Source organism: Typopeltis vanoorti, chromosome 25 (genome assembly GCF_054136105.1).
Source record: "Typopeltis vanoorti isolate ZY-2024b chromosome 25, IOZ_Tvanoo_1.0, whole genome shotgun sequence".
Classification (NCBI taxonomy): Eukaryota; Metazoa; Arthropoda; class Arachnida; order Uropygi; family Thelyphonidae; genus Typopeltis; species Typopeltis vanoorti.
This window is the reverse complement of record NC_143573.1, coordinates 28,365,719-28,391,422: the sequence shown is the minus strand read 5'-3', so window position 1 is coordinate 28,391,422 and position 25,704 is coordinate 28,365,719. Positions and strand designations below refer to the sequence as shown.

At 36.0% G+C, this 25,704-nt stretch overlaps 1 protein-coding gene across 1 annotated transcript in view; it reads left to right on the top strand.

The window, feature by feature from the left end:
* LOC150092621 (protein lap4-like) overlaps window positions 1-25,704 on the top strand; it is a 737,075-nt gene that overhangs the window by 30,282 nt on the left and 681,089 nt on the right. The window contains exon 2 of the mRNA XM_090414245.1: window positions 8,335-8,452. Within this exon, the coding sequence (XP_090270371.1) occupies window positions 8,335-8,452 (118 nt within the window). The remainder of the gene's footprint in view (window positions 1-8,334; window positions 8,453-25,704) is intronic.

Genomic DNA, 25,704 nt, shown 5'->3' with positions numbered 1-25,704 from the left:
TTTGATAACTACTCTGACCTCTTTGGATATCTCACCCTGCAGCTCGATTCTTTTTACATTCAAAATGCTCAAATAGAGAGGTCAGTCTTCCTTGAGGACTTCGGCATCCACAACTCAAATTAAGTTCCCTTCTCTGGTTTCACTTATCCAACTTTCAGGGATGCTGAGGTATTTGCCATCAGTCCTAACACAGATGGTTTATTGGTGGCCTGTGGCCTTTTTTCACTGCATCTCCAGGATGCTATTTGTGAGTGTCAAAATTGGTTGTAAACCATAGTCTGTAAACCACGGAACAAATCACATGCAACTATCTGGTTATCTCCAACTGACTTTGGCAGGCCTCTAGTCTTGCAATGATTTGCCCACATGAATTCATTGGTTAAATGATGTCTTGCAGCCATATCTGTAAATTTTGCTATCATAAAATATCTTTTTCTCACTCCAGACTTCTTACTCCAGTAATGGAAATCCCCTCCAAAATACATGCTTTTATGCCATGACTTATTTGCATATATTCCTGATAGTAGTACTCATTTATATATGATAACTAGATCCACTGTCACATTTTACATAATCTGATGTTCATTTTTTTCTTCCCTTTTTACCTGAGTTATCACAATCTGTTGCTGCTGTATGTACTAGCAGAGGATTATTGTCATCCCATCAATTTGTATATTTTTCCCTTTCATGTTAAATAGCCAGTAAACTATAAATTTGAGTAATTCAAATTATGTCTAGGGGGAAATTGCACTTAATCAGGAGTCTTTGCTAGTAAAGCAAAGAGCCATAAATGGTACCCTATGCTAGTAAATAGATTAATCATGTCTGAAGTTTTTAGAATATGATTTTTAATATAACATTTAAAATGAACAGAATATCAAAGCTGTCAGTCCACTGGCCTCTTGAATAAGAGTGGCCATTGGGCAGATAATATATATATTCATGCCACAGTTTTCACATTTGCTTATATTTACAGCATGTAATAGTCTGTGATGTTAGGATAGTAGTGAAAAGACGAGTCTAGGTGTATTGATGCAGTTCATTGTCCTTAAAATCTGAAATGTAAGATTTGGCAGTGTTGGAGATCTGACAGATAACATTAACTTGAAAGAAAATTGTTCATAGGAAAGTAGTAATACTTGAGAATGTACAGTTTTGTACTTGGCTGGTCCTTATAAATTATGTTGGCTAGGTTTGAACAGTAAACAATTACACTGTCTGTTATGTTCCAAAAAAGAGTAGTAAAAATTTTTAGCTACTTTGCTTTGTTTAAGTTCATATTTTATTATAATTATTATTATTAAAACAGACTTCCAGATAGTCAGGAACTCCTAATTGGAGCCCATACTATTTGCACCAGCTGTCATACTTGTTCTTGAATTCATTCACACTACTTACATAACATCCAATGGCAATACATTCCGCTCATGCACCACTCTGAGAGAAAAATCTAGCCCTCATCACCTTCTTGACAGCATTCATTAGGAACTTCCAAGGAAGCCCTTTCATCCTTTTCCCACCTCCATAAAATGAAAAATTCCATCAACTGAAATTCTGTATAACATTTTTAGAAGTTTGTAAGTCTCAATCATCTCGCCCCCCTTTCTCCTGTTTGCTAGTGTCAGCTTACAAATTCTCAATCTGTCTTCATAATCAGTATTCCACAGTCCTGATATCATTGTTGACACTCTCCTTTGCACTATCTTCACAATATCAGAATCACCACAGAAACCAAAGCAGGAAACTACAGAGCAGCAGGAAATTATGGCCACTTGAGGAGTACCACATGCCTTCCAAACCACATGCTGGGTTTGGAAGGATATCAACAGTTTGTGGGAAGTGATTAAAAATACTTAAATGATGTTATATTGGAATGTGTCCCTAGAACTAGAGGAACAAAGGAGTGAAATGGATGTGTAATTTAATTAAGCAAGAGATTCCTAAGAAAAAGATGTGGATGTTAGGCTCATCATCCTTATGCACTGTGTACTTAGAATGATGTCAGTTATGAGTTATCATAAGATAATATGATAAGACATAACTGGCTCTGCAAGTTAAAGACAACCCAAAATAATTCTATCTTTATGCTGCAAATAAAAGAAAGAATGAATTTTAAAGAATATCTATATAAATGCAAACTGTATGCAGGTGACTGATGCAGAAGTGATTGTTCATCTAATGAGTAGCCACTTTGTTAAAAGCTATCAACCTTTGCAACATTGAACTCGCTGCTACCTCTTCACTGTATGAGGAAACTCGTGTATGTGGAGGAAGTACTAGAGCTGTTGCATAAACAGAATAAATATTCTGCAATAGGAACTGGGATACCAGCATGGATGCTGAGAGTGTTCAGATGAACTGGCTATTCCTTTAACTAGGCTATATAATTTAATTTGAGTCTCAGAACAAGGAAGATTCCGCAGGAGTGGAAAGAATTTATGGTAATCCCATTGTACAAGGGTGGTGCAAAGACTGATGTATCCAACTATCGACCAGTTGGTATCTCAGGAGTGGTGGTGAATATTTTGGAAAAGTTGGTTAGGGCTCACATTCAGAAAATCTTTAAGGTTGGTTAGGGTTGACAGAAAATCTCTACTTTGCAATGAACAGCATGGGTTTACTAAGGGAAGGTTGTGTTTTAGCAACTTGCTCATATTCTATAATAATAAACAACAAATTACATGCCACAGTAATTAACTTTAATGAAATGAAAGTACAGATATTTTGTACTGAAAATAACAGTACATCATCAGTGCGTGGAAACAAGCAAAGAAACGGGAATACAAGGTACATACAACAATCAGTTTACCAATTAAAAATGGTTTTTGCATGCTAGAAATTCATATATTAATATGTAATATTAAAACTGTTTTTGATGGTTACATAAAATGAAAATCCCCCAAACTTTTGGGAGAGAGAGAGAGAGATGATTGTTCTGATTCTGATTTGGCTGATGTAAAAGGACTTTGCAACTTTCTTTGAAAAGGCGTTCATATTTAAAACTGCTTCTATGAAGAAGACGAGCTTCATCCCACTGGATACTGTGTTTAGTGTCAATACTAATTATTGACACTATCTGAAAGTGTGCTTGTGTGGGGAGAGGATTTGTTGATGTTGACCTAGTTGTCACCCACATTCAGTATGCAGTACTTGTACTTTGGTTTTCAAGTTGGCTGTTAACACTGCTCAATTTCTGTACCAGAATTCCTCTTTTGTAGTTAATGTATGATGTTTTATCATTGTGTTGTCGTTTTTCTTCTAGTTGTTTGCAAAGTCATACTTGAACATTTTATATAATAAAATAATTTATATATAGAGGGTGGTGTGTCATTGGAATGGATCACCATTGGATGTTGTGAGTGCAAGCAGTGTGAATGAATTCAAGAATATAATAAAATTAGTTTAATCCTTTATCCAAGTGTGAGCAAACAAAGTTTGCGCCTGAAAGTATCTTCAGGACTGGGGTAAGGTGGTACAACACCAGGGCAACTCGTTGCAAGGGTGGAGCAAGCTACCAACACTCCTATCTCAGTATCTCCTTGCGGATATGTCTAATGTTATGCATTAAGGGAAGGGCCACTACCCAGACTAGTTTCAACCTTTATTGAGGTCTCTTCAGTGGGAGCCAGGCCCAAGTGGAGATACCAGGCAGAAGCATTAGCAGGTCATATCTACCTATAGGAGTTGTCAAATGGTGTGCCACCCTTTTTTAAATAAATTACTCTGGATTTAGAGAAAGATGTTGAAAGTTTATTTTTCACTTGGTTAGAGTATAATAAAATTAGTTTAATCCTTTATCCAAGTGTGATCAAACAAAGTTTGTGCCTGAAAGTATCTTCAGGACTGGGGTAAGGTGGTACAACACCAGGGCAACTCATTGCAAAGGTGGAGCAAGCTACCAACACTCCTATCTCAGTATCTCCTATAATGCAAAACACATCTCCTTGCGAAAACACATCTCCTTTCGAATTCAAGAATAAGTATGATAGCTGGTGTGAGTAGTATGTGGCCTCCCTCGATGAGGCTCTGACTCTCTGGAGGTCTCTCATAATAATAATAAAAGAAGAGCGAGAGGGTGAAGGTTGTAAGTCTGCTGCATGCTATGATAGAGGCAAAGAGAAGGAGGGTGTTAATAGCCAATGAATCAATACACAAGCTGTGCAAAAGGATTGATGTGGAGTTTGTGAACCTATGGTCTGAGTTTGACAGATGGAAGGATTTATACAATGCTGATGCACTGCACTTGAATCGATTCAGAGTTAGGTGTCTGGAGAAATCTTTGTTCACTGACATTGTGGAACTGCAAAGTTAAGAAAAACTAAAGGAATTAGGGTGGATGTGGACAAGTGTCTGAAGGCACCCATGAAGTAAATGAACAAAAAATGTAGACTAGTCTCTCATACAACAGTATTGAATGGGATAGTCAATTCAGGATATAAAGGTGGTTGGGGACCTAAGGGGGGGGATGGTACAGTATCTTTATACTGCAGCATCCCTCCCCAACTGTCTATACTGTATATAGTATGCTACAGTATCTATATACTCTAGCATACTATATACAGTATTTTATATACTAATGCCAGAAGTATCAGTAATAAGTTATAGGCATTAGTGAAGCTTGACTAATAGCAAATGGCATAGTTACATGGATTTAGTATTTTCAAGGAGGATAGCGTTAATAGAATGAGAGGGGGAGGGTACTGCTGACATAGCAGATGAATTGAAGCCACCAAGAGCAGTCAGTTGTGTGTGTGTGTGCGCGCTGCATTTGTTGTAATTCGTAGCATAAGCACTCAGCAAGAGGCCTGAGATTTTGACTTGAGCCACTGAATTTTTGGGTTCTGACTGCTTTAGTACAGGTTTTGGAGAACCAGGGTTTTGTTAAGAGAGTCAAGGTTTTGAGTGGAGTCTGAAATAAAAGCACTCATCTCATCAAGAATAATTTCTCTCATTAGATCAGAGCAAATGCTAGGATTAGAAGAGTGTCAGCAATAATCAGACCATAGAAACAAGGTAAAAGTTCTCAAAGGTCATCCCAGTTGGCACCATTGTAGTGCCACAGAATACGAGGTTGAGAACTGGGAGAAGGATGATCTATAGAAAAGGAGACATGGACAAGGTTATAGTCAGTTTTCCAAGAAGAGCTAACATCTGTGGTGTACTTGGAGGGGAATCTTGATTAACAAAAGGTCCTGGGTATTGGGAGAATGAGGATTTTCAGGAATTCTTGTAACTTAGAACAATTTGTGTTAAATCATTACTGATGACAAACAATTTGGTTTCTTTTCCAGCTGGATCTGTGAAGTTGGAAAAAGTAAGCCAGTCAGAATTGAAATTCTGACTGACTTCCTTGGGCATTGAAATCACCAAAGAGAATTATCTCATTATTAGGGTAATTAGACTATGTGATCAACTTTCAGAAATAGTCAAATAGGTTGTTGAAGTAATTGAAATTAGAGAATGATAGAGGCAGCAAATGAATACAACATAGTGAGGTAATGAACTCTAAGCCAATGCAGAGTATATAAAGGGGATTCCAGGTCTGATAACCTTTGGCATGGGATATCTGGCCCATGCTATTCTTTTATTTCTGCTGGTTAGTATTGCAGGAATCATCTGGATTATCATCAACACCTTTGAAGATATGTCCCCTTAACTTCAAATATCTATCGATCATCACCCAAGATCCCTTGCCTCCTCCACCAATAGAGTATGCAACTTTCTGTTGAAATCTCAGATTTCAAAATCTGAGTTGTTGCATTAAACTAACATCCTATGCCCACCTAACCACTGATTCAAATCCTACTTGAAGGATCGACAACACCAGCACTATCATTAATAACCCTCTCCAGCTTTGCATCATCTACAAACAAGCTGAATAGCTTCCTGTCACTGACATAAAGGTTAAAGTAGAGGTTCCACTGCTGATCTCTGTGGAGCCCCACTTGTCACCTTCTGTTTGTTGATACTGCTCCGTGGTACACAACTATCTGGTATCTGTCTTTTTTTTCTTTCCAGTTCACCTGATATCTATACCCATATACTGTAACTTAAATATCAGTTTATCATGTGACGTCCAGTTAAATACCTTTATAGCATTCCAGAAAATGGCAATATATGCCTTTTACTAGTCAGCTGCTCATCTGTCTTTATTGTAAAAGACAATCAGGTTACTGAAACAAGGGTACTTCTCTTTTTATACAAAAAGTCATATCTTTTTATCTAAAAAAGTCATCATACTCTTACACATATTCTGCAAATCTCATTAAATCATATTGTTTCTATAGCAACCTAGAATGAAAAATCATTTATAAAGGATAATCATCAATAATTAAAAAAATTAAATCAGTTAAGAATGCAGCTGTGAAAAAGGTCCAGAGAAGACAAAAATATAAAATGGATTGTACTATTGTCCATTATAGTATAGCAAATTATACTATAATTTGCTGTGTGATAGGCCTTGTGTACTGCTGTAACCTTTGCTATGGTGCAGTATGACCTTTGCAGTTCTTGCACCAATAAACCAACCAACCAACCAGCCATGTGATAGTTGACATTTCCAGATTATCAAAGGGAGCAGTATCTGAGGAAAAATGCAATATAAAAGGCACCCATGTTTTAGGATGGATATAGGAAAAATTTTTCACCTTGCTGCTATATGACTCCTGGGTTGAGAATGGGGGATCGTCCCTGGAAATTGAGTGAATGTGTTGCTAGCAAGGACTGGATATTTTGCTTGGAGAGTGGTGAATGAGTAGAATGGCTTTCTAGTTTTTGAGTGCTTTGTTGAGGAATGACTTCAAAGTGAAGTGTGACAGTTATTTTGTGATTGACAGTTAGTGTGTAGTATAATGTTTAGTGTGCTTCTCATAATGAATGTATGAAGATGTTCATATAATATTTTGTGCAGTTTTTGATCAGGATCCAATTAGATGAATATGCTCAGATTTGGTCAGCTATTTTCTTTGTGTTATGCACTCACAAATGTTTTCAGTTATTTTAAGATTTTCCAGCTGGTTTGTGCCCCTACACAACTTTAACTTATTTCTACTAGTTGTAGTGTTCTTTAGATTCTACAAACTTTGTTTGTGGACTCAATATATATGTATGTATGTGCAGTGGTGTAGCTAGAGCTTTTGCTGCCCAGGGCAATCCCTGAGTTTGCCGTCCCTCTCAATACACATTAAATATACTACAAAAAGTCAAAATGACGTATAGGGAAATAAATGAAAACACTGTTTATTTTTGAAGTAAAACTTTAATTCCAACATTCAAAATCGTCGATGACATTGGCGAAGTCCATTTCATAGTAATGTAGGTAATTCTTAATCAATTTTATTTAGAAAAACTCCTCTCACAACTAGCAACACTTACAACAATTGTGAGGAAAATTCGCAGTAGTATTACAATATTTGGAAATGAGTTCGGAGACTATTTTAGAATTAATTGCAAAAGTTCAAAAGGATTCCAAGTGCTGCCTGGGGCGAACCGTCCCCTTCGCTCTCCCCTAGCTACGCCTCTGTGTATGTGCATGTGCTTTCTCTCATAAGCAAAGGGTTGTAAAAAATTTTGCATTATAACTGTGCATGGATATGTGTTGTGTGAACAGAGGACAGAACTAGTTCTTTGGTTTTTCCAAGAACATTTTTAGCACTCTTACCATTCTCTTGCTGATTTGCCTTCTTATTACTTCAGAATTTTTAAAAATACAGAAAATTTATTTCATGAAATAAAATCTTTTTTTTTTTATTTTTTACCAATAGTCGTTTTTACTTCATTATAATCATAAATTAAAGATACCAAGAAATTATATACTTGGTTTAATCCTTTATCCAAGTGTAAGCAAACAAAGTTTGCACCTGAAATATAACCAGGACTACAACTTTTGATGCAAAGGCAAGTGATGTGAGGTCATTAGCTTCTATATACGAGTTGCCCTAGTCCTGATTTTATTTCAGGTGCAAACTTTGTTTTGCTTACACTTGGATAAAGGATTAACAAGTATATGATTTCTTGGTATCTTTAATTTATAGTATAACCAAGTGGAAAAACTTTCAACAAATTCATTATAATCAGTTAGAAAATTACAATAGTGAAGTTTTTTTTCACACTGATGGAATGACACCTGTTGCTAAAAACTTGCTTTGTTGGTACTTAAAACCCTGGAGAAAATGTATGCTTAGTTTAGTGGGATATAACTAGTCTCATATTCTTTCCGTTAAATAGTTTTGATTTTCTAGTTTCCACTTATTTACTGAATTCTGTTACTTATGTTAACTAGAATGACTTGCATTGTATCTAGGAACAAATAATCACTAGTTTTTGTATTAATAGGGTTTATTTCGACTGGTTAAATTAAGAAAGTTAAGTTTGAGTGATAATGAAATTGGACGCTTGCCTTCTGAAGTTGCTAATTTGAGTAATCTTGTGGAACTTGATGTCAGCAAAAATGGTAAGTATTCATTACCTTTCCATCTCAATTGTTTTCCAGCTAAAAGCATATAAAAATGTTAATAATTAAAATATAAAAATGTGCCCATTATGTAATAAGTTACTAAATCTATTACAATTCTATAATTTATAAATAACTCGCATAAATTATGTATTTATGTGAGCTGTTCTGAAGAATACTCTAGTGTTGTCAAAAAACAATTGTCAAGAGTAATGTGGTAATTAAACATTTGTGATGAATTAAGTTCCTTATTAGGTGATTTAAATTTACTCCATCGTTACACTTGATATTTAGTAACTGGTGTAAATAAATGCAAAAGAGTTTTTATTTTATTTTTTTATAATGAAAAAAAAAATGTAAGTTAGTTCTATGTGAATTGATTATCATTTAGCAGTAACAATACTTCTGATTTTACTATGAGTTTAACTTAATTCTGTAATTTTGTTCAACATAAAAAAAAGTTTCATTCCAGTTACTTGATTATGTTTTAAAGTTTTGTCTACTCAAATAAATTTTACGACTTTTACTTATTATGCAATTAAAATATTGAAAATCTTTATCATTGCTGTTAAAAAAAATATTCTAGCTCCTGTTAAATGCATATCATAAGATATCAGTTTCTTAAATTCAGCTGATGTGAAGAACAGTTAAAGTGCTGATAGGCTATATAGATTAAACTTCAGTAAGCTCTAACATATGAGCCTCTGTAGCTCAGTCGGGATAGACGAAGCCCTTTGGTTGGAAAGACCTGGGTTCGATTCCTGCCCATGATGTGAGGAATGTTTATCTGGTCTCTTTCGACTAGAGATGAGTTAGCCAGTCTGATATGGAGGTAGAGGGTTTTTTCGTCCCTCAGAACAGACAAACCAACCAATAGAACACACACAATTTACAGACAAGAATACTTGGAGGCATAGGAATAACTGCCTTATCCTTGTGTTACGGTTAGGAAATCCAAGGATACTTGGAAGGCTATGGGCGCTTAAATGCCTGTTAATGTGAAAGAAAAAGAAGCTCTAACATACATCCATAAAATATGTGGGACACGTGTTCATGATGTTTGGGACCTCCCAGTCGTGATGCTTTTTATTCTTCGTATTTTTTCTTTTCTTACTACCTTTTTTTCTAGACCACATCAGAGATCCAACATGCTGTCATGGTGTTTGCTTTGTGGTGCAGCCTGTGGACATCCTGAAGTGGGGTGGGGGAATCTTGGTATTCTTGCACTACTTTTGCTTCAGCAAGATGGGCAGTCCTAGATCATTTGGCTAGTGGACTTCCTTCAAGAGTCAGTGGTGTCACAGTAAGTCTCCTGTCCCATGGTTTGGTGACTGGGCTCAAGGCTTGATGCAGTATAGCATCCAAGGTAGTCCTGTTGTTCCACACCTGAGTGTAGTCATTATTTGCTATTTAGTGGGCATTCATATGTGGCTCTGTAGTGGGTGAGGAGCACTGATGCCCCCCCCCCCCCAAAAAAAAAAATCTAAGCCTGACTTCATCTTTAAATGTTTTGTGGGTCCCTATTATAGTTCCAGCTGAGTACGGATACTGCATTTCATCATACATCATTTGATAACAGAAATAAGAAACTAAAGACATGGGATACTAGTATGGATGTACCAGTTTTTTTCATCATCCATGCAACAAGTGAAAAGCCACATTCACAAAAGGAAAAACACCACCTTTCTTTATTCAAAAAGATTTAGAAGGACTGGTGGGTTCTCCCAAAACAGTTTAGAAACTTCATTCTGGTGATATCCTTGTGGAAACATCATGTCAGCAACATTCTTCCAAACTGCCTGTTGTGGCTGCTCCACCATCTGTGCTCAATGTTTTAGTAAAGAGCATGATAACAAATCTTGCTTTGCAATGAAAGCAAAATGTGTTAAGTGTCAGGAAGATCATCCAGCTTACTCCTGTGCATGTCAGCAGTGGAAAGATGAAAAAGAAATACAAAAGATTTAAACAGAATAAAATATATCATATCAGGATGCAAAAAGGAAGTTACTCACACTACACCTGTCCTGAGAACCTCTTACGCTGAGAAGATGATATTTAAGGAAAAGGTCTATTACATCTCAAACATGTCTGTTTCACCATACCTGCACTTTATAATCTTGAGCGCTTCTCTTGAGCACATCAGTCACACAACCTACAGTTCTCACTCCAGAAACAAGCAATGTGGATTCTCATTGAATGGTTCCATTCAATGAGAGCCCACTCGTCAAAAAAATTTTGGCAAGCGTATCACTTAAAGATAAACCACCAGACACCCCCACAGAAAAAACTGATACCTCGGTCTCCGCTCAGAGTAAGTTAAACTTACCAAATGATCCTGACACACTAGATGATGTATTGAATATTTTTCCAAAGGAAGAGATGTACACTTGTCCATACTTCCTAAAATCATTTGATAAACATAAACCTAACAAAGGTAAGTCCTCAACCTCCCAGAAATTGGACAAGACTACTAAGCCAAAACAATAAGAAAATTTTTAAAATGGAACTGTCACGAGTTTTGCCAGTATAAGGATGATATCAAGATTTTGCTTCAGAAACACAAGCCTTCCTTTTTTTTTTTTTTTTTTTTCCTGGCTGCAGGAAGCATGCTTAAAACCCAATGAGGACCATACCTTAAGGAATTTCACTGTTGTATACAAGGAGAACAAGAGGTGGTCCCCCTGCTTATGTTTCATATTTCTTTCCATCATGTTCAGCTTAATGTTTCTCTGGAAGAAGTAGCAATTTGCCATCCGCATTATTTCTTCTTATTATTATTATCAACACCCGACCTCCATGGAGTCAGAGACTCATCGTGGGAGGTACTCACTATTGCATACAATGCACATCCAACTGCATCTTAAACTGATTCAATGTGTCCACATCCACAACACACTCAGGCAATGCATTCCACTCACTAACCATCCTCCATGTAAAGAACCTATTTTTCACTCTTTTGTTCACACACAGAGCCGTCGCTAGGGTCTTTGCGCCCACATGTAATGTCTATCTAAGCGACCCTGTAACGATCCAGGCGTGTGGTTCTTTTATGATAATAAAAATTTAAATTATTTGAAATTTCTTAAATAAATTTTGACAGAACAGCCACACGTTGGTTTGCTAAATGTAACGAACCGGGGGGTGTTGACTAGGCAGGATAATCATTAAAAACCCGAATATTCAAAAAATTCTCAAAAGTTAAAGCAAATTTTGACAAAGCCACTTCACTTTAATCGTTGAATATAATGATACAGGGATTATAGCCTTCTCACTGACCCAAATCGTTAACAAAATTAAAATGACTTTTAATTAAAGTTAAAATTTATTTGAACTAAAGTTTAAAAAATTCTTGCATTTTACTAAATTCTTAGTAAGTTGTAAAAATTTTTTAATCATTTTTATAAGTGGAACTGTCTTTTAGGAAAATAAAAGAAACTCAAGATAGATGAGAAAATAAGAAAAGAATTCAGAAATAATAAATAGAACATTTTATTAATATAAGTATTCAAAAAATAAAATCTTTACAGAATAACAGAAAATAAATTAAATTACATAAATATACTTGAAATTTTTTAAATCAAAATTTAAGGGTTTTTGATTTCATATTCATAAAATTAGAAATAATGGCCTTAACGTCTAATTCCGCACATACATCATTTTCAATAGCTATTAACACCAAACTAACAAGCCTTTTTTGTGACATACTTGTTCTTAAGTAGGTTTTAATCAATTTCAACTTGGAAAAGGAACGTTCACTACTCACTACACTAACAGGTAAGGTTAATGAAAAGTTAGGGAAAGATAAATTATTGGACACAATAAAATTAAGAGTATCGAAAGGGTTTTGAATATTTAAATTATCCTTCCGAAAAATATCCCGGAAAGCACATAACTCGTCATATAATTCTATTGCATTTACGTCTTTATTGTCGCCGTCCTTCAAGGGAATCTCTAAATCTTTAGTAAATCTTAGTTATTAATTTGTAGTAATCTATACAAGAAATTGAAATTATCATAATATGTTTTTAGCTGTTCAAAACGTTCTATTAACGAACAGATTGCAACGTCTAGAAGTGTATAAAACACATTCACTCTAAATTTATCTTCTAGCAATTGTGGCGTTTCGTCATTATGCTCGTAGTCAAATTGTCGTGCCTTCTTTCATCGTCGGACTTCCGTACCAGTTTTAAATTCTTGTTTTCCGTCCACCTCTTCACTCAGTTCTTTTGCCGTTTTAGAACTTCTTTAAAATTTGTATCTGATCGATACTCTTGTAAGAATATTTTTAAGTTTTCGATAGATTCTAAAGCAAGTGTAATGTTCATATTTTTGTCTTGAAGCATTTTACTCACAGGGTTTATTCTGTTCAATCATGCCAAGTTATAAGAAAGCAAATAAATTTGTAGTCCTTTATTTTAGCACATAATGTTTGTGCTTCATGCTGAGTTTATTAAAATTTTCATTATTTAAAATATCAAAAAGTACATCGTAAATTTCTCCTAACTGATATCGTAGAGGGCAGATTGCATTAATTTTACTTTCCCATCGCGTTTCTGATGGCTGTTTCAATGTTAAATTTTTTACGAACTTTAAAAGGATTGCCCAATGTTTGTAAGAGAATGAAAAGAAATTATATATTTCTTGAATAATTGCAAAGAAACTAATTGTAACTTTGGATGCATGTTAATGATTAAATTTAGAGTATGAGCAGCACATGGCACGTAAAAAGCTCGAGGATTTTTATTCAAAAGCAAATTTTGGAGCCCATATTTTTTCCCTTTCATATTTGCCCCATTGTCATACCCTTGTCCTCGCATGTCTTCAATGGGAATATTCCATTTTTCCAGTTGTTCCATTATTGTTGCACATAAACCACGTCCTGTAGAATCTGATATATCTGTAAAACCTAAAAAGTTTTCGCTGATCTTGACGATTCCATTGTCACAGGAAACAAATCAAATAATAATGGTCATTTGTTCTGTTTTACTTGCATCAGATGTGGAATCTAAAATTATGGAATAATTTTAGATTTTCCAATCGATAATAAAATTGTATCCCTGATTGCATTACTTAAAGTCTCCAATATTTCATTTTGACTGTCTTTACTCAAATAGTGTACTCTATTGTTTCCTTGTAGGGACTTTCAACATGATTTTCCATAACAGGATCAAACTTCGCAAACAGTTCGACTAATTTTAAAAAATTGCCATTATTCCTTTCATATAATTTATCAGATGATCTGTGAAAAGCTAAATTTTGGCTACTAAGGAATTTTATAATTTCAATCAAGCATTCTAAAACATTCATCCAATGTTTCTTTTCCATTTCATACATGCTTTAAGTCTGGCAATCAATAGTAGTTTTGTTTTTTAAATTTTTATCAAGTTCCATCCATTTTAAGAAATTTTTCATATGAGTTAAACTAGTCTCATGTCTGTGCAAAGTTATACTTACATTTCTCCAATCGTGATAACCTACAAGGCTACTTGATTCAGTAGGTCCGAAAAGTTTGCAACAAAAGCAAAAAACAGAATTTAAACTTTCGGAATAAATGAGCCATGTTCTTGGCATGAGCTGCCTTTTCCATTGTTCTATTATAATACGTGTCGCCAAATGTACGACCATATGTATCTCTAGGATATGTTATATTTTTCTTTTGAACAGGCCCCATTTCAATTAAAACAACTCGTAATTTTTCATTAATATTTCCACATTCACCTGGATCTTCTAAATTTACAGAGACTAACAATGTGTCAGTTTCGTGGTCAACTACAACTAAATCTTCTCCTAACTGTTTTTCACTTAAATCCTGTGTCTTGTTATCTTGTTCAATAGTTGCAATAGTACTTTCATGCAAACTGGATGATGTGCACGGTTCATCAACTCTGATTTCTGATGTATCGAGTTGGTTACAATCTGCATCAGAATATATTAACATCTTAACAAATTTATTAAGAGCCCCAGTTTGTTTCTTAATATCTGCTTCTTCTTTTGCAGCATGACGCTTACGATTTTGTGCACCAGATAACTTTTTTTTAATTTTTGATTCCATTTCTATTTTATACCCACAAGAAATTATTACACAACACTACACTGAGACGAAACAATAGTCCGCACTGCGCTACTGTCAGTAGCCTATTGAGATGCGTACTGCTATAAATCTACTGGTGCTATCCTGTCATTACTGCAACATTGTCAAATTTCATTATTATTTTAAACTTTGTATACTTGTAATTTCTATTAATTATTTGTGATGTCTTTTTTCTTTACTTTATACTTTATTCTCCATTATTCTAATGTAGCTGTGCACGATTTCTCTCTCTCAGAATCTCTCTTGTTTATATTATTACATACTATGTTTACAAGAAAGTCAAATAACATTTATTTACATTACTATGAAATGTACACGAATTTAAACATTAGGGAGATTGCTTTATCTATCCTTTATCTAAAAATTCTTTAGCAAAATTTAGAACCTTTAAAATACTTTGTTTAACACAAAACGTTATCTACTCTCAGTTTACAAATTTTACTTATTAAACTCCAAGCTTACTCGCAAAGAGGTTACCTAAATCTCTCTGTTAAGTTATTTTACAAATTTGATATCAACTTCTAACATGTCAATTGATTCTCTTAAGGACACTTCTTAACCTTATTAAACATTAAACATATATCTTAAAAGTCTTTCTAATACAACTATAAGAGGAATTAATAAAAGATTTGAACTTACAAAGGCTCTGTATCTCACAATTAGTCAAAAGTCCTTCACTAAAAGTTCTATGGCAATTCTTTCATCTCAGATCTTCATCTGGAATTTTGGCTTCGGCTATATCAATTGGGAATGTAGCAGGACTCGTACAGTTCCGGAAAAATTTTCATTTGGAAATTTTCTATTTTCCATCCCCAGACATATTCAAAAAGTCTGAACCTAAAAGCTACATTTACACCATTTCGTCACATTCATAATCACGCTAAACGACATCTATATCACTGTCGCATTTGCATACCATAGCTGAACTAACACACACATTCACACTGTTCTTCCCATGATAATATAGTTTCATTGACTCTCTGCATTAGGTTTCCACCTAATAAATAACATCTCCAGGCTCCTGATGCCAAATCTATTCAAGTGCAGACCATTCCTCTTATACAAGTCTTTTCTATCCTCAAACTCACTCCACTCATCCAAAAATTTGCACCCATTTCTTCTTCTTCTTCTTCTACACACACACACACACACACACACACACACACACACACACACACACACACACACACACACAGAGAGAGAGAGAGAGACACAGACAGAGCATTGAATCATTTGCTATCATAGCGTCCCCTTCTTAACTTGGTACCATTGCATCTTTGTAGCAGACAGTTTTTACTGTCTCACTTTTCTTTCTCGTTTCTTAGAACAGTCCTTTCACATCATCGCATACTATATTTATCACTGCGTAAATCATTATCTCCAACAAGCACTATCATCTCTTTTGCTTTCCTTTTGTTTCTCTCTGTTACATTTGCTATATCTTTAATTTTGCACCTGGGAAGCTATCATAGAAGTAGTGACTCTGTCAGCATGTACATAATTTGATATGCAAAATTTGTGTCATTGATTCGTATTCACCAAACATTTAGGCTCATTGTACTAGGCTTACTAATGATAAGTGTATAAGTATGTATGGTGTGGCATAATTAATCAGTCATTTCCCAAATAGGTAGCTGGGTTGAAAAGGACCACTTTTAGCATCTTGAACGCCCAGATTTCATTATCAAATTCTGGTTATGAATCATCGCAGATACTATGATAGTGCTTCATGATAACTTTTCTTGGTGACAGTCTTTAGTATTGAACATTATTCATCACTTATTTTAATGGTATTATAACACTAAATTATAAAAGGATGTATATTAACTAGCTTATATTTCAGTAGGTTTCAAACCAGCATCTTCAGAGTGAAACAATTCAGATTGTAATGGACACAAAATAGATCTGAAGTCCTAATTTGATTTTTGGCAAATTAAGGCAGGCATGCGTAAGTTTAGGAGAATGCAGTATAATAAATTTAGTTTAATCCTTTATCCAAGTGTAAGCAAACAAAGTTTGTGCCTTAAGTATCTTCAGGACTGAGGCAACTCGTGGTACAGGTGGACCAAGCTCTCATCACTCCTTGTCTCAGTATCTCCCATAATGCAAAGCACATCTCCTTGCAGACATGTATAATGGTATGCATTAAGGGAAGAGCCACTACCCAGACTGGCTTTGACCTTTATTGAGGTTTCGTCAGTGGGAGCCAGACACAGAAGTGGTGATACTAAGGCAGAAGCAATGGAGAAGTCATATTTACCTATACGAGTTGCCAAAAGGTGTACCACCTTATTATTAAATTACTCTGGATTTAGAGAAAGATGTTGGAAGTTTTTTCCCACTTGGTTGGACTAGGTAAACATGACTTCTCCATTGCTTCTGCCTTAGTATCACCACTTCTGTTTTGGCTCCCACTGACGAGACCTCAATAAAGGTCGAAACCGGTTGGAAGCTTGGGTGATGAATGGCAATGCTGTAGCCCATGAAGTTTTAACTGAGGCTCAGCTGTTGCTATTACCCCTCATAGGAGCAAATGAGTGGCTCTGCTCAGTGGTGGGGTGAGCCTGCCAAGGGTAGAGCCAACACTGAGAGTTCTTCTCAGTGGCAGGGTGAGCCTGTTACTGAGGGGATCATCACTGAGTTTTTGGAGTTTGACCTCTACTTGAACAATCAGTAAAGGTCGAAACTGGTCTGGGTAGTGGCCCTTCCCTTAATGCATACATGCATTATGCATGTCTGCAAGGAGATGTGCTTTGCATTATGGGAGATACTGAGGCAAGGAGTGATGAGAGCTTGGTCCACCTGTACCATGAGTTGCCTCAGTCCTGAAGATACTTCAGGTGCAATCTTTGTTTGCTTACGCTTGGATAAAGAATTAAACTAAATTTTTTATAGTCTAACCAAGTGGAAAAATACTTCTAACATCTTTAGGAGAATGCTTCATAGCCATTGCTGATTCTAAACATAGCTCTCTGACCTGTAACAACTTCTATATATCACATTGGTTTTCTTCCATCTAATCCTGTATGAAGGGATGCCCGAAACATAGTCTGCAGTCTTTACTCTCCATAATAATAATAGTGAATATATTTCATATGTTCTTTAAGGTGGATGTTAATGGATCTTCCTATCTGTCTATAGGAGGCCAACTCAGGACTTACATCTTGTATCCATTACAATTTGAATTGCTTCACTTACTCATTGTTGCATGCAAACTGTAAATGTTGTTTTGTTCCGAAGATAGATGCTGTTTTGAAATTGAGCAAATAATCTAGTTAATAAACATCCTTTTATAGTTTAGTGTTTTTGGTGTTGTAATTGGTAACAATGAAAAGTGATAACTTATTTCCTATCAATGAACTGTATTAGTCTACCTAGATCCTGTTCTTCCTTGGGACCTTTTTCCAGCCATCAAACACCTGTTTTGCTAACCTTTCCCTTCTCACCATTCTATTTAAGTGATCACTACCACCTTAGCTTAGTTGAGATCATGCTTTCTTGAATGTTAACAATTTGGAATTTAGTTGACCAAACTGCATTCTTTCTTGGCTTAAATCAGTATCTTTAATGTCCTCCTAATATTTTCATTTTTAATATGATTATGTCATCTAATTTTTCCTTTTTCTCTGTCAGTTGTCATTTTGTAATGACTTGAAAAATTATTTCATTTCTTCCTTAGTGTAAACTTCAGATGAAGTGGACAAACTATTGTCCACTTCACCATTTTGGTGTTTGCATGTTGCCCATTACTCTGCTTGAAATTGTCTGCCATTCAAGATTATCTTTGTATTCAGTACACTATAGCTACTCCTTCCTTTCCTGATCACTGCTGCCTGGTTAACACCAGTTATGTCAGTGTGGTACTTTTTGTAATTCCTTTGACAGCTCCACTTTTTTCCCTCTACATAATACCTCTTACGTTCATGGTACGATCTTGAATTCGTCTTATGTTGAATGCAAGTTTGTTTCTGTAGCTGAAATGTCATAATGTAGAGTGGGATGTTGCTTGGTTAAACAAGGTCCTTGCTATTTTTGTCAGAGAACTAGAGTAACTATTCACTCTAGTTCTTCCATGACAAAAACAGCAAGGACTTTGTTTAATCAGGCAACATCCTAGCCTAAGCTACATTTTTTTTTCTCTCCATATTGTATCATGTTTTTATTTTAAGCCAATACAGAATACAATTTGGTCAACTAAATCCCAAATTGCTAGCCCATCCTCATTTATCCAGCATTCAGGTATGCTCTGAATTGCACGTGGAATGTTATATTCATTGTTTTGGAGATGTTGGAAATGGCCAGTGCATTTAAATAGTCTGGACCAAGGATGCTGCTGTTGATAATTTTTTACTTCATGTGCCAACATAACAGATGCTTAACCTATGCAGTTTAGGGAGATGATTCTACTTCTGATAGTAAGTGTACGAGGGTGGTCTGAAAAGTTCTCGGCCTCGACCATAAATGGTAACACTATCTGCAAGATTTTTTTTATGAGTTGGTAGGTCTGTCATAAGTACTGATGTGAAATTGCAAGTCATTCTATCAAGTAGTTTGTTTTATACAGCTGTTGGAAGCCAAAGTGTTGTCTGTATCCCTTTGAAATGGATAAAATTGAGTATCATGCGGTTATAAAATTTTTTGTAAAAGAAGGTTTAATGCCAAACGAAATTCATTCGAAGTTCATAAAAGTTTATGGGCACTTTCACCTTTGTTTTCAACAATTAAGAAATGGGCTGCTGAGTTTAAATGTGGCCGTACCAGCCTTGAAGATAATCCACGTGAAGGACGTCCAAAAAGTGTAACAACACCAGAAATCATTGATCAAGTGCACGATATGGTATTGGATGACTGGCAAGTCAAAGTGTGTGAAATTGCTGAGACTATAGGCATTTCAAAAGAATGTGTGGGATATATTTTGCATGAAGAATTGCAAATGAAAAAGCTTTGCTCAAGATGGGTGCCACGTTTGCTCACAGTAGATCAAAAATGCACCTGCATGAAAATCTCTGAACGTGCTTGGAGCATTTTAACAAGAATAAAATTGATTTTGTGCATTGATTTAATTCTATGGATGAGACTTGGATTCACCATTACACACCAGAATCCAAGCAGCAGTCAGAACAGTGGACAGAAGCCAGTTGTTCAGCACCAAAGAAGAAAAAGCCGGTTCCATCAGTAGGAAAGATCATGGCATCAGTGTTTTGGGATGCTAAAGGCATTTTGTTTATTAGTTATCTTGAAAAGGATAAAACAATAACCAGGGAATATTATTCCGATCTTTTAACCAGACTAGACGAAAAAATTCTTGAGAAAAGACCCGGTTTGCAGAAGAAAAAAAATCATCTTTCATCAGGACAATACACCTGCCCACAAAGATGTTTTAGCAATGGGAAAATTAAGGGATCTGCATTATGAATTGTTGGAACATCCACTCTATTCCCCAGATTTGGCTTCCTCAGGCATCTTTCTCTTCCCAAAACTAAAACTCTTCCTTGCTGGTCAGCGTTTTTCTTTGAATCAAGAGGTGATTGCAGCTGTAGAGGGGTATTTTGCAGATCTTATTGAGAACCACTACAGGGACGGGATAATGTCGTTGGAGCATCGCTAGAATAAATGTATTAGTCTTAAGGGAGATTATGTTGAAAAATAAAAATAATTTTGAAATTATAAATTTGTTTTTTCATTTTTAGGCCGAGAACTTTTTAGACCACCCTAATATCATAATAAAAACATTAGCAAAAAGGACCAGAAATCTCTGCTCTCACCAGACCTCTGTAGGATGTCTAAAACAATGCTCTTTCCCAATTTCCAACAATAGTAAATTTAACCATCCCACATATATATTCATCTAACCTCTCTGGAAAAAAAAAAGCAGTTCAAAAAGCATTGAAAAAATACAAACCTTTACAATTTTCATGTGATATAAAATTTAGCATTTCTTATCTGCTCACTTATATTCAGTTTATCTATATCATTTTAGGTCTAGGATGATCTGATCCCTAGAAAGTAAGATGGCTTACAAGTCGTCTTACTTTGTCTAGGTAAGATGGACAGCCAACATTAAAGGAAGAGGAGGGTAAAATAAATCTTCCCATAATCAAACTATGCCACAAAAATTCTCTAAAGGATATGGTTGATGAAGTGGCCTATGTTGGTCTCTTTTATGCTTACTACTGATCTGTTTGGCTGTTGTGTATTTGTGGGTGCATTTGCTCTCTAACCAAGACTGTGGATTCAGATCTCACTGTGATATGGTTATTTATAAGCATCTTTAAGTGCCAGATGAATTTCATCATCTAGTATGCAACCACTCCTGCTTACCAGAGGCCAAAAATAGTTTGAAAAGTTCCATCATGTTGGAGGTTTGATGGAGTATTAACAGCAGTAAGAAAGGATTAAAAACTAATTTTAATGCTTTCAATATTTCATCTGTCACTGAGACATCTTCAGAGAGTACAAATAACATTTGTAACTCACACACAAAGACAATACAATACTCATCTTTAAATGTACCTGTGGCATAACTGTAAACAACAAATTAGACAATAACCAGTAATTAACTTTAATGAAATAAGCTTAAATAAGCTCCTTGGTGAAGTTGTTAGCTGGGATCAAAATAGTTTGGATAAGTTATAAAAGCCATTTTGGAAGGCCTCTTTGGGATGATCCTACTCCTGATAGTAAGTGTATCATAATAAAAACATTAACAAAAAAGGACCACAAATTAGTTTATATGATCTCCCAAAAATTCATAAAGATTGTCCAGTAAAACCCATTGTGAATTGTATTGACTCTCCCACCTATAGAATTGCTAAATTTCTTTCACGTTTATTAACTGCCCATATTGGACCATCTTGATCATTCATCAGAAATTCCACAATTTTCTCAAAAAAATCAAGAATATTCAAATACAAGAGTTGGATTTGTTAGTCAGCTTTGACATTGTTTCCCTTTTTTACCAACATTCCATTATCTGATACCATTAGTTTACTACATGATTTCCCTCTTGATGTTGTGAAGATTTTTGAATTTGTTATGCAGTCAGGATATTTCAGCTGGAAAACAAGATATGTAAGCAGGTTGATGGCACTGCCATGTGTAGCCTCCCTGTTTCCATCCTTGGCAAACTATTTTTTGAACCATCTGGAAGATACCTGCATGCCAGCATAGTTGGCCGAGTGGTCAGCATATCTGCTTTCCAGCCAAGATGTTGTGCATTCGAATCCCCTGTGGGCATGGACGTTTGTGGTTGCCTGTGCAAATAGTAGTGGTGGTGGTTGGCAGTAGATAGCGTTGGTGTAGATGATGAAGGTAGTTCCAGTTAGTGGAATGGTGGAGATGGAGAGTTGTGGAGTAGGTGCCCCTCCCTCGATGAGTCTTTGCCAACCTGGCTGGCCGAGTGGTTAGCGTATCTGCTTTCCAGCCAAAAGGCTGCTGGTTCGAATCCTGCCATGGGCATGGATGTTTGTGATTGTCTGTGGAAATACCAGTGGCAGTCGGCAGTAGATGACATTGGTGTAGTTGCAGTCAGTTGGTGGAGACAGAGCTGTAGAGCAGGTAACCTCCCTCGATGAGTCTATGGACTTTATGGAGGTGTCAAATAATAATAATAATAATAATAATAATAATAATAATACCTTATTCTTATCCATTCATCTCGAACCCTCTTTGGTTTCCTTACATTGATGATGTTTTTGCTGTTTGGTCTCGTTCTGAAAATGAACTTACCACTTTCTTACAGTGGATTTCCTACAGCTTTCATCATGCATTCAATTCACCATGGAAACAGAAAATGCTGGGTGGAGACAGAGCTGTAGAGCAGGTGACCTCCCTCGATGAGTCTATGGACTTTATGGAGGTGTCAAATAATAATAATAATACCTTATTCTTATCCATTCATCTCGAACCCTCTTTGGTTTCATTACATTGATGATGTTTTTGCTGTTTGGTCTCATTCTGAAAATGAACTTACCACTTTCTTACAGTGGATTTCCTACAGCTTTCATCATGCATTCAATTCATCATGGAAACAGAAAATGCTGGGAGTTTACTATTCTTGGACATCCTTACTTGCACAGCCTCTGGTACTTTGTCAACCAGTGTTACTGACCGTTACATTCATCAAAAGTCTGCTCATCACACATCTCGAAAAATTGGTGTCATCAAGTCTAATTAATAGAGCACATAATGTATGCTCTTCTCTCTCAAGCTGACAAGAACTTCTCACTATCAAAATTTTAATGAAATTAAATGGTTACAACCTTCATCAAATCCAGCAGATAATTGACTCCTGTGTTCCAACATCTGAAGAATCTTCAACAGACCGTAGAATTCCAATCCCTTATATTTCTGGTATCTCTAAACCTATTGGTAGAATTCTGAAGTATCGCCTTATTCCCACCTATTTTTCTATCAACAAAATTTCTCTTCTGTTCCCATCAATGAAAGACAAATTGTCACTTCTGTTGTTAGTTAGCTGGTATTTACCAGATTCCTTGTGAATGTAATTTGACATACGTGTGTTGAGGCTTAAGTGCTGTGCAGAATTCATGTTGGAGATTTAATGGAATAATTATCAGCACTGAGAAAGGATTAAAAATAATTTTAATCTTTCATCTCTGTCACAGAGACATCTTCAGGGATTACAAAAAACTTTTGTAACAACACACACACAAAAGCAATACAGTAGTGAGTGAAACCAAAGTCCTTTCTAGGTGGCCTAGGATGTAAAGAGGGATCTCTAATAATTAATGTTTCCCAAATTTTGGGAAGTTTAATGCAACCGTATTTGTTTAAATTAGGTTGAATCCTGAGTGCCGATGCACATTCAAAAAATAGTCTTTCTCTTTTGAATTTACTATAGTGGAGCATGGTCGTTTTTTTCCAGGAGATCCTGTGAGTAGTATCCAAAACATGGTCTGCAAGGCCAGATTGACCATAATCGTGATTACAGATGTAGGATCTGTTTTCTTCTAACCGAATGGATGCTAACCAGCCTGTCTGTCCGAAGTAAACCAGTTTACAGGCACAAGGTACTTTATATATCCCAGGCACTGAGAGAGGAGGGAGCTGGTCTTTGGTGGAACGGATAAGGGTAGCAAGTTTACGGTAGGGCTTAAATGCTGTATGGAGGTTGTACTTTTTTAATGATCTGGCTATTTTTTCTGATGTATCATGGATGTAAGGTATGGTGATGGCATTTCTGTAGGTCCTCCTGAAGAGATGGTCGGGGAATGGGGAAGGATTTGATTATTTTTTGAATCCTGTGGTCATTGTAGCCATTGGAAAGGAAGGTGTTGTGTATGTGAGTTCAGTTGAAAGGGCAGTTTTAATAATGCCATATTGCTGAGAGGGGTGGTGATGGGAGAGTTTGTGAATGTATCTGCCTGTATGAGTAGGTTTTCTATATATCGAGAAAGAAAGGTTACCATTAGGAAGGCATGTTACTAAGGTATCCAGGAAGGGTAAACTATTGTTATTTTCCTTTTCCATCATAAACTCATGAACATCATGAACATGCAGATGATGTGTTCTCTATTTGGCCTCATGGTCCAGACAAATTAGATTCCTTCCTCAGTCACCTCAATAGTCTACATCCAAGAATCCAGTTTACGATGGAAAAGGAAAATAACAATAGTTTACCCTTCCCGGACACATTAGTAACACGCCTTCCTAATGGTAACCTTCCTTTCTCGGTATATAGAAAACCCACTCATACAGGCAGATACATTCACAAACTCTCCCATCACCACCCCTCTCAGCAATATGGCTTTATTAAAACTCTAACCAATAGAGCCCACAATCTTTGTTCCAGTGAAACTGCCCTTTCAACTGAACTCACACACATACACAACACCTTCCTTTCCAATGGCTACAATGACCACAGGATTCAAAAAATAATCAAATCCTTCCCCATTCCCTGACCATCTCTTCAGGAGAACCTACAGAAATGCCATCACCATACCTTACATCCATGATACATCAGAAAAAATAGCCAGATATTAAAAAAGTACAACCTCCATACAGCATTTAAGCCCTACCGTAAACTTGCTATCCTTATCCGTTCCACCAAAGACCAGCTCCCTCCTCTCTCAGTGCCTGGAATATATAAAGTACCTTGTGCCTGTAAACTGGCTTACTTCGGACAGACAGGCTGGTTAGCATCCATTCGGTTAGAAGAACACAGATCTTACATCTGTAATCACGATTATGGTCAATCTGGCCTTGCAGACCATGTTATGGATACTACTCACAGGATCTCCTGGAAAAAAATGACCATGCTCCACCATAGTAAATTCAAAAGAGAAAGACTGTTTTTTGAATGTGCATCGGCACTCAGAAATCAACCTAATTTAAACAAATACGGTTGCATTAAACTTCTCAAAATTTGGGAAACATTAATTATTAGAGATCCCTCTTTACATCCTAGGCCACCTAGAAAGGACTTGAGTTTCACTCACTACTGTATTGCTTGTTTAAGTTAAGGGATATTGCATCCCATATCGTTTCTTAGCCGAATAAGAAACTCAAAGAGTTTCAATAAAGTTCGGCGATTCCAAGCGTAAGCAAATACCTGGATGCTGCAGCAACTGACCCTCGGCATGAAACTCTTTGAGTTTCTTATTCGGCTAAGAAACGATATGGGATGTAATATCCCTTAACTTAAACAAGTCATATGTCGCCGAATTGAAGCCTTTGGCTCTTCATATATCTAATAACTACTGTATTGCTTTTGTGTGTGTGTCGTTACAAAACGTTTTTGTAATCCCTGAAGATGTCTCTGTGACAGATACGAAATATTGGAAGTATTGAAATTATTTTTAATCCTTTCTCAGTGCTGATAATTATTCTATTAAATCTCCAACATGTAATTTGACATACTTTGGGCAGACAGGACATTTTGTGAAAAAAAAGAGTTAATGAACATCATTATTACATTGAATACGTGAAACCTCAAAATGTCTGGTCTGGCACAGTGTAGTATTGACACTAAACACATTATCTGGTGGGATGAAGCTCATCTTTTCCATAGAAGCAGTTTTAAATATGAACACCTTTTCAAAGAAAGTTGCGAAGCCCTTTTCCATCTCTGATTATGTGACTTCCTGGAATGACTTATTGTATTGTCCCTGTCTCCTTTCTACTCTATGAAAAATCTCTT